Raw genomic sequence first — 18,736 nt, 5'->3', positions numbered from 1 at the left:
GAACTTACTTGCAAAGCAGAAATAGAGACACAGATGTAGAGAACAGATGTATGGATACCGGGGGTTGGGGGGTGGGATGAATTGGGAGATTGGGATTGACATATATACACTACTATGTATACAATAGATAATTAATGATAACCTACGGTATAGCACAGGGAACTCTGCTCGATGCTCTGTGGTGACCTAAATGGGAAGGAAATCCAAAAAAGAGGGGATATACGTATGTGTATAGCTAATTCACTTTACTGTACAGCAGAAACTAACACAACACTGTAAAGAAACTATACTCCAATAAAAATTAATTTTTAAAAAATGAGGCTTTTTTGAGTACCAAAAAAAATCAAAAAACAAAAAAAAAGGTAATAAGAGGATAGTAACAATGTTATACCAATATTTTCACTATATCGATGAAATGGAAGTGCTCTTATTACTGACTCAGGAAGAAACAGAACATCTAAATAGTCCAGTAACCCACTGAAAAAATTAAATCAGTAGTAGACAATCTTCCCACAAAGAAAACACCAGGCCTCAGTGGCTTCACCAGTGAGTTCAAAGAAGACATAATTTCAATCTTTTATAAACTCTTTCACAGAATCGAGAAAGCGAGAAAATTAGCAAAAGTGACACCCAAACTGGACAAAGAGTATGAGGAAGGAAGACTGTGGTCCATTCTCATTCATGAACACAGAGGTGAATCTCCTACACAGACTATTACCCAACTAAAATCAATCTGTATGTAAAAAGGGAGTTACCAGTTTATTAGGAGTCTATCAGATTGGTAAACTTTAAAAAATTCTGACAATACCAGGGGTTGGTGAACTCGCGTTGCTGATTGGCAGTTATCTACTGGTTGGCAGTTAGAGGCAGGCACACCCTATGACCCAGGGATTCCACTCCCGGGTGTACACTGTGGAGAAATACAGGCGCATGTACATCAAGAGGGCGCTTGTGCAAAAATAGCCATAGCAGCATTTTCCACGATAGCCAAATGTTGAAACCAACACAAATGTCTGGCCATAGTAGGATGGATATCTAAATTGTGGTCTAGTCATTTAGGATAGTCTACAGCGGTGAGGATGAATGAACCTCAGCTGTGGGCAATGGCATGGAGGACCATCACAATTCACAACTCTGAGCGAAAGAAATAAAACATTACAGAATGTACATAGTATGATTTCTTTTGCATAAAGTTCAAAAACAGGCAAAACTAAACTGTATTGCTTAAAAGCAAGACATGATCATTACAAAATAAGGATAGTGGTTAACTTTTAGGAGTGCGGGAGAGAGGGGTGTCTGGGGAGGTGGCAATTTTTTATTTCTTGGCCTGGGTATTGGTTTAACAGATATTTATTTCATAATTTTTTGTTTAAACAAACATGTTTGCATGCATATACATGTTTATATGTACACATACATATACGTATATGTATGTTTTATATACTTTTCTGTATAGTTCATAGTGAAAAATATAAAAATACAATAAAATAAAGGGCATGGAGACTCTCTCTGAAGAACAAAACAGATAACTAGATTCTGAAAGTGAAGGAAGAGGCAGAGTGGGAGTGCAGGGAACAGGCCAGGTGGGCTGAAGTTGGGGGAACAGAAGAGATTTTGATGGAATCTGGACAGTGAGAGTTTGGAGTGACAGACTGATGAAAAGAGCATTTATCTTCCCACCAGTTCATAACTCTGGGCCATGTCTGCCCAACCACTGTCAAAGCCTTCTTGTGCCACCTCCCTGAAGTGGTCTGTGCATAAACAAGCACATAGACAAATGTGTGTGTGTGTGTTGTACACGTGATACACTATTATGTGTCCCTTGCTGTCCTTTTCACCACATATATTCTATGTGACTTATGTAATTAGGAAAAACAAGAAGAATATTTTAAATTTGAGCAAGGCAAACAAACACATCATAGAGACAAGTCCCTTTTACATGCCTGAACCAAAGCTCTATGTGGCCCTGGTTTACGTGAGGACTTGGGCAGCAGAGGAAAGGAGAGAACAGGAGCGTGGTCAATCAGTCGATCATCCCCTGCCCTCCCGACCACCGCCAAGGCTGGCCCAACTACGGGATGCAGAACGTGGATCCAGAGGCCCCCTGGGCAGAGCCTCCAGCACAGAAATGGGGGCGGGGAGCCCCTGGCAGGCAGGGCCATACCTCAGAGTTGGCCGGCACCACAAACTGGGAGGGCAGGCTGATGTCGGGCACCCTGCATTCCGTGGAGAAGGTCACCGAGTAGGGCAGGGGGTTCTCCACCTTGATGGAGGCCGCCGTGCTCTGCCGGACAGGGCTCACCATCTCGATGGTTTTGATGACGCCTGAGGGGATGACCCTGAAACTCACCGTGTAGTATAGGAACTCGTTGGTCACCTCGTTTCGGAAGATCACCTGGGTTCACAGAGAGAGTGGGAGGAAGTGGGACAGAGCAGAGGGGTTAGCCCAGGGTCCTCCGCCGTCTACAGGATCCTTCTCCCTGTTCGCAGTGCGTGGACGCATGAAGCACAGGGACCAGGCTGACACAGGCCCTCCCAGCCCCTGTGAACCCTGCCAGCCAGCCCTTCTCTTCAGGTATTCCGCTCTGGCTTCTCCCAGGTGAGAGAGCATGAAGGAGCCTGGGTTGCTTTAGGAGAGGCTAGAGCAGCACCGTCTAGTGCTGAAGATGAAGGTGTCCCCAGTGGGACAGCTGAGTGGCCCTGGAGAACAAGCAAGACCTCAAGAGGTGCATGTTGTGGTGGGCTTCACTCCAATTCCTGCTGCTGCTGGAATAGTTAATAATATTACTACTAATAATAATGATAATGATAGCATCTAACACTTGATTACTGTGTACTAGGCACTGGAAGTACTTATTTAATTCATACAATTTGTAGGCAACATTACTATTCCCCTCACCGGTTTTTCTAAACATGAGCAAATGGGCTTAGCAAGTTATTTTCTTGCCCAGGGTCACATGCAGAGTAGTATCAGAACCAGGATTTGAACCCAGGTTGGCCTGACTCCAGAGCTCACACTCGTAACTGCAGTGCATTGTCCCCTCACCCCTGTGTCTGACCTGTTGATAAGCTGCTCCCTTTTTTCAGTTCTTTCCCTGGATGACTGATGATGTTGAGCATTTTCTCATGTGCTTCTTGGTCATTCACATATTTACTTCTGTGACGTAGAGGCTACTCCAGTTTTTTGCTTTTTTTAATACCTTGAGTTGTTTATCTTATTACAATAGGTGGTAATAGTTCTTTACATACCTGCCTTTTTACTTTCAATCTCTTCCTGTCTTTAAATTTAGAGTGCTCTGATACCCTCTGTATTTTAATTGGAGCGTTTAGTCTTTTACATTTAAAGCAATCATTTATGTGTTTGGGTTGAAGTCAGCCCTTTTGCTATTTCTTTTCCATTTGTCTCTTATTTTTTCATTCCTTGCTTGCTACTTTCCTGCCTTCTTTTGGATCAATGTGTAATCTTTTGTAATATATTTTATTTCCTCTACTGGCTTCTTACCTATATTTTTAAACAATAGATTTTTAGTAGTTGCTCTAGAGCTGACAACACAGCAGTCAGGAAACTGTCCCAAGCCAGAGAGGACAATCACAGGACTCATTTCGTAAGTTTCTCTTCTCTCTGATGGATTGCAGTATTGTGCTGCCTGTTGTCCGATGCCTAAGAAGAGTTACCTCATATATTTTGTCCAGTTTTATGGTTGTTTATGGTGAGGGTCTAGTTACTCCAACGTAACTGGAAGCAAAAGTATTTTTGACTTTTAAAACACTTTTAGGTTGTTATTGTTCATTTCAGTATATATGTTACTGTAAAGAGATCCTGTGATCTGGGTTTGTTGTCATTCTTACCCAAAATTTTACTTGTATTTAATTTATTTTTTAAATTTTTTTAAATAAATTTATTTATTTATTTATATTTTTGGCTGCGTTGGGTCTTCATTGCTGTGCATGGGCTTTCTCTAGTTGCGGCGAGCTGGGGCTACTCTTCGTTGTGGTGCACAGGCTTCTTATTGCAGTGGCTTCTCTTGTTGCAGAGCATGGGCTCCAGGTGCACAGACTCTAGAGCGCAGGCTCAGTAGTTGTGGCACACGGGCTTAGTTGCTCCGCGGCATGTGGGATCTTCCCGGACCAGGGATCGATCCCGTGTCCTCTGCATTGGCAGGCGGATTCTTAACCACTGTGCCACCAGGGAAGTCCCTTCACTTGTATTTTAATAAATATATTTACTGGTATTTTTCTGTTCATACCTACAGTTTACAAGTAGCTCTAATTCTCTCCCTACCCTTCTCTATGAATGAGAAAATCTCTTATCTCCCCATTTGCTTCCAAACTAAAGAAAATTTTTTTCATTGCCTTATTTTATCCCTCCCCTTGCTATTTCCTATATTGAGGTCATATGAAATATTAATTTCAGATTTCTTTTCAACAATTATTTGAAATTACCTATCAATTTAATTTTGATTCTCTGTTCATTGTATCCTTGTACTTTCCTCTTGGATTCATTTACAAGAGGAATCATTTTGCTAATTAGAATTAATGTTTCATATTTTCCACTGTATCTGTTAATGTAAACATAAATTGTTTACAAATTAAAAAAAGAAAAAAAAATTTTAATTTTGTAGCACTTCTTTCAGATAGGGATTGTGTATATGGGTTGGTTACTTTGAGTCTTTGCATGTTTAAAAGTGTCTTTATTTTGCTCTCATGATAGTCTTGCCTGGAAAAAGCATTCGAAATTGAAAGTCATTCTAAACAGTTTGAATAGCTTACCCTATTGCTTTTGGTATTCAGCATTGCCATGAGAAATCTGATGTTATTGTGAATATTACTTCCATCTATTTTCTCTAGAATTATTTAGGACTTTCTCTTTTATCCCAGTTTTCTGAAATTTTGTTCTCATGTACTTAGATGTGAGTCTGTTTTTCATTCACCTTCGTTGGCAACTTGGTGGGTTCCTTCAATTAGAAGACTCAGACTTTGTCAAATAGCTCTGGACATTTTTTTCTTCAGTTATTTCGTAGAGTATTTTCTTCCTTTTATTATCTTGTTTTTCTGTTTCGGGAGCTCCTGTTAGATGGGCATTAGAACTTCTTGATATACATTTTATGTCTCATATTTCCTTTCAGCTTTATTGAGATGCAATTCACATGCTATACAATTCACCCATTTAAAGTGTACAATTTAGTGCTTTTTTAATATATTCACAAAGTGATTCAACCATCCCCACGCTCAATTTTAGAACATTTTCACCACCCCCAAAAGAAGCCCTGTCCCCAGTAACAATCATTCCCACTTCCCCCTAATCCATCCCTTATAGTCCTACGCACCACTAGTCTACTTTCTGTTCCTATAGATTTGCCTATTCTGGACATTTCATTTAAACAAAATCATGTAATATGTGGCCATTTGTGACTGACTTCGTTCACTTAGCATAATGTTTTCAGCGTTCATTTCAGTGTTGCATGAATCAGTACTTTGTTCCCATTACTTTTTATTGCCAAATAATATTCCATTGTATTTATCCATTCACTAGTTGATGGAAATTTAGGTTGTTTCCATTTTTTGGCTTTTATGAATAATGATGCTATGAACATTTATGTACAGGTTTTTGTGTGGACGTATGTTTTCGCCTATTTTGCATATTAATTGCTGAATTCCATGGTAACTCTACGTTTATCCATTTGAGGAACTGCCTGACTGTCTTCTAAAGCAGCTGCACTATTTACACTCCCACCAGCACTGCATGAAGGATTCATGTTCTGCACGCCCTTGCCAGGACTTGTTATTATTTCCTTTTATTCTTGCCGCTTCTTTGTGCTCACATGCTATTTCTTCACTTTAAGATCTTTCCCTAGGTGGTTCCATCCTCCATCCTGGCTTCAAGTACTACCTGTAAGCGGGTAATTCCTCTATAGTTCTCTTCAGCCCTGACCTCTCAGTGAGCCCCTGACCCATATGCTCCTTTTCTTACAGCACTTAGGCCATTTTGTAATTATGCATTCATAGTGCAACTATTTGATGAATGTCCATCTCCCTCCACCGGACTGTGTGTTCCAGGAGAACAGAGACTGTGCCTATTTTTGATCGTTGCTGCATTACCAGCACATAGTATATAGCATATGGCACATGTGCTCAAGAGATGCTTGTTGAATTGACGAATGAATTAGGACAAACAGCTCACGTGTGAAAGACCCTGAGGAGTCTTAGAGTCGATGGTCCTAAGTTGAATCCTGGCTCTGATGTGACTAGCTGTGTCAAGGGCTCAGCGTGATGCTGGACACTCTATAAGCCCTCAGAAAAGGGATCTTTTGTTATTATTTTTCTGGTCTGGTGTTTGCTGGTCCACTGTTACCTACTGCTTAAAGATTTTCATGATTCTGCCACCTTGAAGGCTTGGAATGGACCTACACGTTGGCTGGCTAGCCCTGCAATCTGGTCTCATCTTAAAGAGTCTGGGAATCCTGAATGCCTTTGCCTGGTCCCTCTAAATGGTCAGCCTCACAGGATAACGCTAGGCTGGCTGTGAGAGGGCATCTTCACTCCCAACACGGGGATCATCAGCCTCAGGGTCAAACCTCCGGGGTCCCAGGGCAGAGCCTTTAACATGTGGATACCTTTGCTGTGTACAGTCCCTCCTTGTGGGAAAAGAAGTTCAGCTTGTAGTCTTTCTTGGAGGCAGACAGCACATCAATGTAATCAAGGCCCTTTAAGGTGACACTTAGGTCGGGCTTCTCCGGTTTCAACATTTCCACAATGACCCGGAATCTGGAGGAGCACAGGGGTGCAAGAAGAGAGGACAGACAAAATGAGACAGTTTGCCCAAAGGAAAGAAGGCAAGGTGCCATCTCCACTCTTGATTTCATGGAAAGCACACGGGTCCAGGGTTCTAGTCTTCACTCTGGCACTAACAGTAACAGTAACTACCGTTTACTAACGGCCTATTTTGTGCCAGAACTGAGTCGGTGCACCGCACGTGTTACATGACAGGCTTTCAGTCCTCACCTCACAGTGCCTGTCGGAGGTACCTCTCGTTATCCTCTCCATCTTACTAGGGAAGAAATTGAGGCTGAGAGAAGGAAGATGACAGCTCAGTTAACAATGCCTAGTTTTTGGCGGAACTAGCATTTCAGCTTGTCTGGGCCTTCATCCACTATGCTGAGCAGGCAGTTCTCTTCTCCCAGCCTTTGGCTTCTTTTCCATAAAAGAAGGGGACCAGTCTGGTGGGCCTCAAGCTCCTCTAGGTCTTCTGTTCTCCTCCACTCTCACTGCAAGTACGAGACCCAAGGGACGTCCTTCTCTGGCCAGTGGCTTAGGTGATAAGACAGGGCTTTCAATAATAACAACCACGATTATCGTTTTGACAATAATAATGACAGCTAACCTTTACTGAGCACGTATTTTGTGCCAGGCTCTGTTCTAGGAGGTTTTCAAGTTACCAGCTGCTCATGGAGAGCGCTGAACAGGAGACGCTCTCTGGGGCTCAGTTCAGGCAATGCCTGGCCACAGCCCAGAACTTTGACTCTTTAGCCCCCACTGTCCTCTAGGGGCCCTGACCGGGGGAGGGGCTAGGCTCGACGGTGCGAGTCCTCCCCCCGTCTCCCCCACTCCCTCACCTCTGGGGCTTGTTCAGCCAGTTGGTGATTGGCAGGAGCTCAGTGTAGGGCGTCTTACATGGCACTTCACGGTAGATATTGGCCACGGCTTTGGGGAGCTCGGAAGTCCCATGCAGTACGTACAGCCAGCCGGTCCCATCTGGGAGGGGGAAGAAGAGGGTGCCCTAAGAGAAGAAGAAATGTGGTCAGAATGACACAGAGGGTCCTTTATTAGCTACCTCTCAGGCATGGCAGTAGCACAGGATTAATGGAGGCTCTGCAAATAAGCATAACACTTTTGGAAAGCAGCTTGGGAATATGTTCCCAAGAGTCATAAAAATGTTCATGTGTATTTGAACGAGGGATCCCATCCCAAGGAACTTACTGAAGAAAAATCCCTACAGCAGAAAAAGTTACATATATACATACACGTGTATATTAGAACTACTTATATTGAAGAAAATTTAGAGATAACTTAAACATCCAACAACTGGGGGATGTTAAATAAATTATGGAACTGTCATTCAATGAAATATTAGTCGTTAAAAATGATTATCACAGGGCTTCCCTGGTGGCACAGTGGTTGAGAGTCTGCCTGCTAGTGCAGGGGACACGGGTTTGAGCCCTGGTCTGGGAAGATCCCACATGCCGCGGAGCAACTGGGCCCGTGAGCCACAACTACTGAGCCTGCGTGTCTGGAGCCTGTGCCCCGCAACGGGAGGGGCCGCGATAGTGAAAGGCCCGCGCACCGCGATGAAGAGCGGCCCCCGCACCGCGATGAAGAGTGGCCCCCACTTGCCGCAACTAGAGAAAGCCCTCACACGAAAACTAAGAGACCCAACACAGTCATAAATAAATAAATAAAATAAATAAAGTATTAAAAAACAAAACAAAACAAAACTAATCTTTAAAAAAAAATGATTATCACAAAGATTACATAGTTAAATAGAAAAATGCTCATGATGTAATGTAAGGTAAAAGTAAACAGGATGCAAAACTGAGGATGATGTGATGGCAGCTATGGCTGTATTTGAATAAGGATTCAAAGTAGTGAAGACAGAAGAAAACAGTTTTTTGGGGATGGGAGGTGGAAGATTGTGGCTTCTTTTCTTTTTTTTGATTTTTATTACAGTCACTATGATGCTATTTGTACAGTTAAACTAAGTATTAATTGCTCGATGCTTAGCTGAGGACTCCACTTTAGAACTGAGCCCCTGATTCCAAGAGAATCCCCTCAGCATGAAAATACACGGACGAAAAGGGAAGCTTTGGACTTGATAAGCTTTGGACATGATTCCCCGTGGATCCAATATCATTTGTGGGGGTCCCCTCTTGTCTTAACATTCTCTCTCACACAACTCCTCCCTCCAACCGTGCCAGGAAAACAGTGGGGGAGGTGGGGCTCAACCTACCTGATGCTTGCGGTTCTCCACATTCAAGGTGCGGGGCCGGTAGGTAATCTCATAGGGCTTGTTTTGCTGATGGGGCTCCAGGGTGATGAACTCGGGCCCCTCCCAGTGCTCGCCTTCAAAGATGGGGTGCAGATTCCAGGTTTGGTTGGTGCGGTTTGAAAGCATGATGGTCTGTATGTGCTTGGAGCGTACCTGGCAGGTGAAATTCACCACCTGGAAGAAAACAGGCACCTTAAGCAGGCAGTGGAATTTACAAATCTGGAGTTCAAGGAAAGGTTCAGGCCATATATAGATAGATAGATAGATATAGATAGATATATATATTTGGGTGTTGTCAGTATAGCAATGTTTTTTTCAGGCCAAGAAACCAGATGAGATCATCAAGAAGTAAATGTATTTAGGAAAAAAGAAGGAATTTCAGGACTAATTCCTGACTGGCATGTTCCAATGTTAAGAAAAATCAGAAGAGGAGACGAGAAGAAGCAGCTAATAAGGTGGGAGGAAAACCAGGAGAGGGTGGTACCCTGGAGGCCATGTAATGAAGGAAGTGCGTGAAGGAGGAGGGGCTCGTTCAAGGTGTCAAATGCTATCGACAGGTCAAGTAAGATGAGCGGTGAGAACTAGCCATTGAGCGTAGCAACGTGGACGATGTCGTATTGGTGTGAAGAGAGTCAGAAAGGTCACCAGTGGGACAAGAATAGAGTTTAGCAAGAGACCCACACATATATTATCAATTGGTTTCTGACCAAAGTACAAAGGCAATTCAGTGGAGAAAGGATAATCGATTAAATAAATGCTGCTGGAACAACTGGATATCCATGTACAAAAAAAATGAATTTTGATTCATGTCTTACACTACATACAAAAATGAACTCTAAACAGACTGAAGATCTAAATTTAAAACTTGTGTCCTGAATATACAGAGAGCTCTCAAAACTCAGTAGTAAGAAAGCAAACAACCCAAATAAAAATAGAAGATCTGAACAGACACTTCAACAAAGAAGATACATGGATGGCAAATAAGTACATGAAAAGATGCTTAACATCATTAGTCATTAGGAAAATGCAAATTAAAAACCACAATGAGACATCACCACATACCTGTTAGAATGACTAAAATTAAAAAAAAACTGACCATATCAAGTATTGGCAGGGATGCGGCACAAGTGGAAATGTCAGACATGGCTGATGGGAATGTAAAATGGCACAACCACTTCGGAAAACAATTTGGTAGGTTCTTAAAAAGGTAAACATACACCTACCCTATGACCCAGCCATTCCACTCTTACATACTTACCCAAGAAAATGAAAGCATATATTCTTGCCAAGACTTGTACATACACATTTATAGCATACTGCATGATTCCATTTATATAACATTGTTGAAACAACAGGAGATGGAGATCAGGTGTCTATGACCATAAGCAGTGTTGCCAGGAACTATCAGGTTTCCACTATTAGGTTTCCAGGAACAGGGCTAGCAGAGGATTAACCCAAGCCCATTTTTTAACTATAGAGAAAGCGAAAGGTGTTCACCCCTTACTTACAGACCTTATGACAGAATTTGATCTAGCCAGAGATGTCAATACAACCTTCCCTGAGAATGAGATGCTTGAGTTGAGAGCTGAAGAATAAGTAGGAATTAACTAAACGAAGAGGGGAAAATGAATATATCAGCGGTGGGAACAGCATGTGCGAAGGCCCTGTGGTGGGAGGGAGCAGGTCTACATGTTTGATGTGGGCACCAAGGACTGTTTGAACAGGGCCACTTGTTTCTAGAAGGCCTGACTGAGTTCTCCTGTGGGGCTTGCTGGGCCCACTCTGGCCACTGGCCCATCTGTGGGCAGCACCTACTGACCTCTTTTACCGAAGGTGGTCCCACGCAGACTCCAGACAGGGTTAGGCTCAGAGGACTGCCACCCTGGATGAAGCAGAGCAAGTTTTTATGGAGGATCTCCTTGCCCACCTCAGTAGGATGGTAAGTCACTTCGAAAGAAACCTCCATGCCTGCGGTGATATAGCCCTCTTCCGGGCTGATGGAGAAATGAGGCTCAAATTTTCTGGCGTCCCATTTAAACCTTTTCCAGGACAAAAGGAGACAAGGTAGTTTGCTAATATCCTTGGGGTGTCCTCAATCCTGCTGAGAAAAGAGATTTTGCCTGCGCTTTTAGCTGGGAGGTTCATCCCCTCGTGCACTCCCTGGGGCCTGGGAGGAGGAAGACTGCTGGGCAAAGCAGAGGCAGGCGGGACGAAGGCCAGGTCGTTCCTGGGTGGGTTCTCTAGGCTCTCCCTTGGGGCTGAGCAGGGTGGGAAGTGGCACACTGGGGGGCATGTGCATGAACACGCTTACACGTGTACCCGAGGTCACACAGCTAGGATGTGGCCGGGCCAGGACTGGAACCCTCCCGAGACTGTGGCCATAACCGCTCCCTGCACTGCCTCTCAGGTCTGATCGGGGGGTGGAGAAGATCCCTTCACATGAGAGTTGCCCCTATTCTTGGTGGCGCTGGGATCCAATGGCCCTGTGTGGTCACCCCCTCTGTGGTCTGGCACTTGGTCCAGGCAGGAGACAGAGGGTGGATGGTGCAGACCACTGCTTCCAGTGCCAAGGCTGCCATACCACAGCCTCAGGGCACTGTTCAACTGAGGTCGGTGCGAAGGGTGCCCCCTGCAGGTGTGTGGTGCGCAGTGGGCACAGCTATGGCAGCGCTCCCCAAGTAGTGCCTGGGTGGGTCCCTGCTGGCAAGTCATATAACCACTTTGAGCCTCAACTTCATCTGTGAAATGGGGACAATATAGTAACCACTTCAGAGGGTCCTGGGATAGTTAAATGGGAATCCAGGCCCAGAGGGCTCTCCTACCTCGCACCCACATCGCCCGTGTTCAACATGAGGACGCGACGCGTGGCTTGTGTCCGACACACGACTGGTCCGAAGGGAAGATGTTCCTGGTCCAGGGAGATCTCCAGGGCCTGGCAGCAGCCGCTGAGGAGGAAGAGGGGCCGCAGGAGCCCCATGCACTCCATGAACACCTCTTCGGAGAAGGGAGGGACACGCTTCTTCGGGGCGAAGTTGACTTCCAGCTTCCGGACCTCTTTGGGCTTCAGAGTGATGTTGTGGAATGGTGTCAAGGTGATGACCTGGATAAAATGACAACGAGCCTCAGCAGCTGAGGGTGGGGCGCTCCTGAGGTTCCATTTCCGGGGGTCCTGCTGCTGGGACCGTATCAGGCCAGGTGTAATGTCATTCTGCCCTCTCCCCAGCTGTGTCACCTGTGGTGAGTTACTGAAACTTTCTGTGATTTACTCTACGGTGAAGATCCCGATCACCCGTACAAAATGTGTGGCACGTAACAGGCATTCAATTGGTGTTAATTCTCTTTCCAGCCCCTTGCAAATAACCCCTGCTCTCTGGTGGAGGAAACAGTAAGAGCAAGTAGAAAAGACTCAGTGCTCCGGTGGTTTTCAAGGCACGCTTCCCTGGTCTCCCTGCATCACATTTCCCAGTGTGCTGGTTAAAAGGCAGACTCTTGGGTCCTGCCCCAGCCCGAGAAAACCAGTCTCCTTGGGAGAGCTTGGAACCTGCATGTGGGGACTCATGTGTTCTAAAGTTTGAGAACCACTGTTGGAACTTGAATATAAGGGGCTGCTCTCTCCCCTTGGTCCTGGTAAAAATCAAATCAAAATCAGCTTGAAGGAAGTCAAGCCCTTTTCATCCTTGAGCTCCCTTTGGTACCGAGTGCTGAGCAGTCACCAGGAAGTGGACTGTGTCGGGCGGGGGGGGGGGGGGGGGGGGGGGAGTGAGATAATGGCTGAGAATCACAATAGGAAAGTGACCTTAGAGATTTCTCAAAACACAATGATGGAAGTGACCCCCCGGGGTGACAGTGCCGGTTCAGGCCATTCTGGCAGCTTTTGTCTCACCACCTCAAGAGGCAGAACTGGTGCAGCCAAACTGTGAGGGGCCCTGACCCACTGGAATGAGGACTTTACTTTGGATTAATGAGGAAAGGGAAGCAGCAAGTTTTCCCTCTTTCTCTGGATGGCAAAGTGGGAGATGTGGGGTCCGGGGACGAGATGCCCACTGGGTCTCCTGCTTTGGTTGGCCTCTCACAGCCAGTGTTCCTGTATCCTGCAATCCTCAGATGGTCCACAGCACTCCTACCACATTGAATCACACCTAGGATTCCAAAAGCATCAATCCCTTTGAGCCTATATAATCTTGCCTGCCAGAAACACTCCTCCCCAACCTCTCTGCCTGGGAGATACCTCTTCATCCTGTAAAACTCAGTTCAGACCTCTCTCCACCGTGAGGCCTTCTGTAGCCCGCCGAGCCCTCCTCTGAGCAGCCCTGGTCCTGAATCACACCCTGCTTCTGCAGCTTCTAGGCTTTCCTGGGACTGTTCATGTGTCTGTGACCCCAAAAGACTGTGAACTCCACCAGACCAAAGTCTATGTCATATTCACCTTACTATGGACTGAATTGTGTCCCCCCCAAGTCCATATGTGAGTAGTATTTGGAGATGGGGCCTTTGGGAGGTAATTAGGTTTAGAATGAGGTCATGAGAGTGGGACCCTAATGATGAGATTAGCGCCCTTATAAAAAGGGACACCGGAGAGCTGGAGCTTGCTGTCTCTCTGACATGTGGGCACACGGCAAGAAGGTGGTCATCTGCAAGCCAGGGGGAGCGTCCTCACCAGAAACTGACTATGTTGGCACCCTGACGTCAGACTTCCAGCCTCCAGAACTGTAAGAAAATAAATGTCTGTTGTGTAAGCCACCCAGTCTGTGGTGTTTTGTTATGGCAGTCCAAGCTGACTAAAGCACACCTTTATATTTCCAGCACGTAGCACGGATTTACTGAGTAAATGTGAGAATGAATTGAATGAAGGAATGGATATAGTCCATCCTCAGAACGAAATACACCTGGTCCATTTTCAAAGGGCCACCCAAACACTGTGAGCTGGGTAGACGGCAGCCAGGACTGTAGCTTCTCTATTTATGGAGCTCGAGGACATGGATTTGGCAACAGGCATGCTTCTTTCACACGACGGATTGAAGTGTAAAGAGGGACAAGCTTTCGGGGGCAGATGAGTGACGTATATCGAAACCCACTCTTCCTTTTGGTCCAAGAAGCCCACTCCTAGGGGTATGTATTAAGCAGAGAGTCATGGATTCACACAAAGTTTTGTTTACATGGATATTACAATGCTGCTTATAAAATAAAAAACCAGGAACACCTGAAATGAGCAGAAATAGAGGATTGGTCCATCTGCATAATGGAGGTATAGAGGAACAAATGACATTGAATGTTTAGGAGCTACTGCAAGTTGGGAAAAGCAGGTTTCCAAACAATCTGAACATTAATATTTTGTTTAAAAAATGTGTAGGAAAAACAGGGGAAAGATAGGTACCAAAATGTTAAGTGATTATTTCTGGGTATGCGATTATAGGCGAAATGTTTTGCTTTGTGATTTTCCATATTTTTCAGAGTTTCTGCTGTGATGATATATGTATGTTCATTAGAGCCCAGATCTCCTGAATCCATCAAGGGCACTTCTCTTTCTACATCACTGTTGCCCTGTAGAGGCATGTAGCCTCTCCAAGCCTTGGTTTCCTTACATGTAAAATGAGAATAACAGAAGCGCCACCCTACACTGTTTCTGTGGAGATGATCGGAGGCAGCACAGCGAGAGCCCTCAGAACCGCCTGGCACCCTGAAGGTGCACGAGAACCGTGAGGTGGCAGTGTCGCTACCACGGTCATCCCTGTCATCAGGGCGGGGCGGGGGGGGGGACGTGGAGGGATGGGGCATGAAGACGCCACTAGGGGCCCGAGCACCAACCTTGGGTTCCTGGAGTTCTGGAATTGAGAACAGGACTGACAAGTTGAATGTGAGCTGGGCTTGGCTGTTGTTCACGAAGGAAATCGTTTTCTTCGCCACCTGTCCAGGCAGGACAGCTCCTAACTTCACCACCTTATTGGCTGGATCGAGGACTAAAATCTGTGGGACAAGAAAGAGAGCAGGGAAGGAGGGTTCATCAGTTAATGAGAAAAAGAAATACAATACATGTACCCTGGTGAGGCAAGGCTGGTTCCCCCTCTTTCTGTGTCCCTCATTCTTCACATTGGATGGGCATTTGCCCACTCAACAAACATTTATGTGCTTAAAATGCCCACTAAACAACTTGTTGCACAATCACATAATTACGGCTGGGTTCAGAGATGTTAGGAAGGAAAAGCTCAGGGTACAAGGGGCTGAGCCAGCCTGCGGGTGAGGGGGGCTTCCCTGAGGAAGACATGTTCCTACTGAGAGCTAAAGGAAGGTTGGGATCCTGTGGGTTTGCGTCAGGGTGGTGTGGGGCTGGATCCCGAGGGAGGAGACAAGCTGTGGCAAGGCCCTGAGCTGGAGGGAGTGGTCTGGTCAGGCCCGTGACTGGGAGCGAGGGGGAGACACGGGAAGACAGTTCAGAGAGGGGTCAGGTTTTCTTCTGGGAGAAGTGGGAAGCCAGTGCAGCCTGGAGTGTCCCCATCAAGTGTGTATCTTGGGAGGCTGCTCTGGCTCACTCCTCTGTGGAGACGGACTGGAGGAGGGCAGGAGAGAGAGCCTTGAGGAGTGAGGGGTGATGGTGGCAGCGGAGGTGGGAGAAGCAGGTACATTTCAAAGTCCTCATCTAAAGTACTGATCAAAATGCTGGCCTGGATCAGGCCAAGGTCAGGCTGGGCCTTGTCCTCCAGGATGACGTGACCCACACGAATAGCACCCACTGGTCACTGTCATTTGACCACTCACTAAACTGCACCCCTCCCCTACACGCTCTTTCTATCCTGCCCATGTTTCCATTTTGTGTACAAAAGCAAGGGTTTCCAGCCCCACCCTGTGAACTCCTGGAGGTGAGAGAACATGCTTAAGTCTCCTCTGCAGGATTTCTGCAAAGCACCTGACACAATGGGTGCTGAATGAGTGATGAAAGAATGAACACTCGAATGAATCAATGACATCAGAAGAGACCCCATCACTGGCTCGGGTGCAGACACACCAGGTGGCCTGGTCCTGTTGCTCTCTGGCTTGATGGGAAGGCTGCCGGGAATACACCCCTCCCATTTTCTCTTGGTTGCTGAAATGTCCCATGCATTGCTGAGGACCTTGGAAGGTCTTCAGTTTTCCAAAACTTCCTATTAAATGCAAATACTCCCACCAGACAGATACCTTAAATGTTAACCAGACACTGGGAAGAAAAGGATTAGCAGCAGGACCGGACCATTCCCTTTCTATTAGGAGCACCTGGTTAGAAGGAAGGCCCTCAGTCAAATAGGATCCTGGGAGTTGTGGCTGGCTGGAGAATGTCCGTCTGTGTGGTGTTAAGGAAAGATGTCCCATAACTGAAAGGTATGTCTGCACACAGAGCTTAAAACAATCTCACCTCGTAACCTGAAAACACTACATGCCCTAATGTGGGACGAGAAGTACACGCTTGGGATGCTGCATCTGATAGTCTCAAACTTCTCCACGAAAAAGACTGTTTCTCCAGTGATATCCTGTGATTACTTGTATCCTTTGATACAGTAAAGTTTGGTATTGAATGAGATCTATGTGATTCACTTGGGTCTGATCTGACCATTCACCCCTTGGTGGGACTGGTTGACCCCCTCATAGAGCAGCTTGGGGGCAGGAGACTTTGAAGGGGTGGCAGGTGGGCTCAGGCGGGCAAAGAAGGGCAAGAAGGAGGGGCGCCAAGCCCGAGGATCTCCCCAACTGGCTCTTACCTTCATTTCAGTGCCTTTCCCTTTGATTTCAACTACTTGTTGTGAGAGCCCATTGATTTCAAACGGGATGAGTTCTCGATAATTGATACTTTCTCGAGGATAAAAGATTATAGGAATCTCCAGTGTCTTTCCTGGCTTTACCACATCAACTCGGAAGTTCACCTCAAGGTGGCTGGTGTTGGTGTACAAACACTCTAAGCTGGAGAAGATCAGGAGGAAGGTGTGTAAGCTCTCGGATGCCTGACCCAGAGGGGGAGATTTTGTCCCTTGTTTCTCTGAGCTGGATCCAGTGCTGGATGTCCTGCCCAGCTGTCCTGGAGTCCAAATGTAAGGGCTGGAAGGGACTTCAGCAGTGATCCAGCCCGTGGTCCCCTGGGCACCGTCGAGTTACTTCCCCCAGATCACATCCAGAGATCCTGGCAGAGCCGGGCCTCAAATGCAAAGTCTCATGACCCAGTGCTTTTGTGCTCTTTTCACTTTCTTTATCCTCTCTTCCTTGATAATGCAGCTCATGGTTTTGTACCCTTTCATAAGAAGGAAGGGCTTCCGGAAGTAAATGGGTGGTAAAGCACAGCGGGGAGGAGCGTGTGTCCAGTCAGACAGACAGAAGCGTGGACCCGGGCTCTATCCCCAACTAGCCATGTGACCTGAGAACAGTTTACTCGCCCATCGGGGTCTCTGTTTCCTCCTCTGTAAAATGCGGGTAGTGATGGCTACCTCATAAAGTTGTTGTGAGGATTAAATGAGATAAAGTGACTAAATCAGTCACTAGACAGGGCACAGAGGAAACATTCCATAAAGGTGAGCTATTATTATTATTGCTAATTGCTCAACTAGAAGGGACCTTCACAGATCACGTCCACCCTCCTTCACCTGTGGGTAGGAAGCACCTAGACCTCCATTACAGCCCCTCCTCATCTGCCTTCCGCGTATTTAGAGGACTCTAGCTAAGGCCATAAATAGAGCGCAATGCCTTAAACAAAGTAAGACTCAGATTAAATTAAGTCAGGCAAGAAGGAGTGTAGGTAGATAAGATTTTAAATTAGTATTTAAAATTACATGACACTCTTGTAATTTAACATTCAGGAGAATCATCATCACCAGCACCATCACCAGCATCACTGCCACAACAGTAGCAGCAGATTAAAAAACTGAGCATTTCCTATGCTCCGGGCACTGTTCTAAGTACTCTCTCTAAAGGAACTAATTTAATCCTTCTAATAGCCCTATGGGGAGGTACAACTATCCCCCACTTCAGGCAAGGAGACAGAGGCACAGAGAATTTAAAAATTTTGCCCAAGGTCACATAGCTAGGGAAGCGCTGGGATTTGAACCTAGACCTGTGCTACGTGATATGGTAGCCACTAGACACATGTGGCTCTTAAAGTTAAAATTAATTAAAATAAAATAAAATAAAATAAAAAGTTCTGTTCTGCAGTGGCACTAGCCACATTTCAAGTGCTCCACAGCCACGTGCAGCTATAGGCTACCGTACTGGACAGTGCAGATATACAACATTTCTGACATTGAAGAAAGTTCAACTGCAGAGTACTAATCTGGAGAACTCTGAATAAACATAGGTCTCTGGACCAGTTTTGTTTTCTTAGGTGTGGAATAGGGCCCAGAAACCTGGACTGGAACATTCCACACAGGGATGGCGCAGAGAGGCTGGATTTGAATCAGAAGCCTCAGGCTCGGGCTCAGTTTAGATCTGCCATTTACTGCAAGGTCAATGGCCTGAGAAATTAACTTTTTTTAACTCTCCAAACCTCAGTTCCCACATCTGTTACATGCGGAAAATAGATGGAAGCCATCAAACCTCTTGTCAGGTCATTCGGCATTGCCCTCCTCACTTCCAGAACAGGATTTTTTTAGCAGAGTAGCTCATGGCTATCCAAGTACGAGTGTTAGCGGTGGGGAAAGGAGACTCAGGATTCACGCCCACCTGTGTTTGAGGCTTTCCCAT

General features: G+C 45.8%; 1 protein-coding gene across 1 annotated transcript in view; it reads right to left on the bottom strand.

Moving 5' to 3' along the window:
* Positions 1 to 18,736, bottom strand: part of HYDIN (HYDIN axonemal central pair apparatus protein) — a 432,518-nt gene that overhangs the window by 9,847 nt on the left and 403,935 nt on the right. The window contains 8 exon segments of the mRNA XM_036834209.1: positions 2,165 to 2,395; positions 6,615 to 6,765; positions 7,614 to 7,777; positions 9,005 to 9,217; positions 10,863 to 11,082; positions 11,866 to 12,143; positions 14,849 to 15,007; positions 16,771 to 16,969. Coding sequence (XP_036690104.1) covers positions 2,165 to 2,395; positions 6,615 to 6,765; positions 7,614 to 7,777; positions 9,005 to 9,217; positions 10,863 to 11,082; positions 11,866 to 12,143; positions 14,849 to 15,007; positions 16,771 to 16,969 — 1,615 coding nt within the window.

Source organism: Balaenoptera musculus, chromosome 19 (assembly GCF_009873245.2).
Source record: "Balaenoptera musculus isolate JJ_BM4_2016_0621 chromosome 19, mBalMus1.pri.v3, whole genome shotgun sequence".
Taxonomy (NCBI): domain Eukaryota; kingdom Metazoa; phylum Chordata; class Mammalia; order Artiodactyla; family Balaenopteridae; genus Balaenoptera; species Balaenoptera musculus.
Note: the sequence above shows the minus strand (reverse complement) of the source record. Positions and strands in the feature narration are given on the sequence as shown.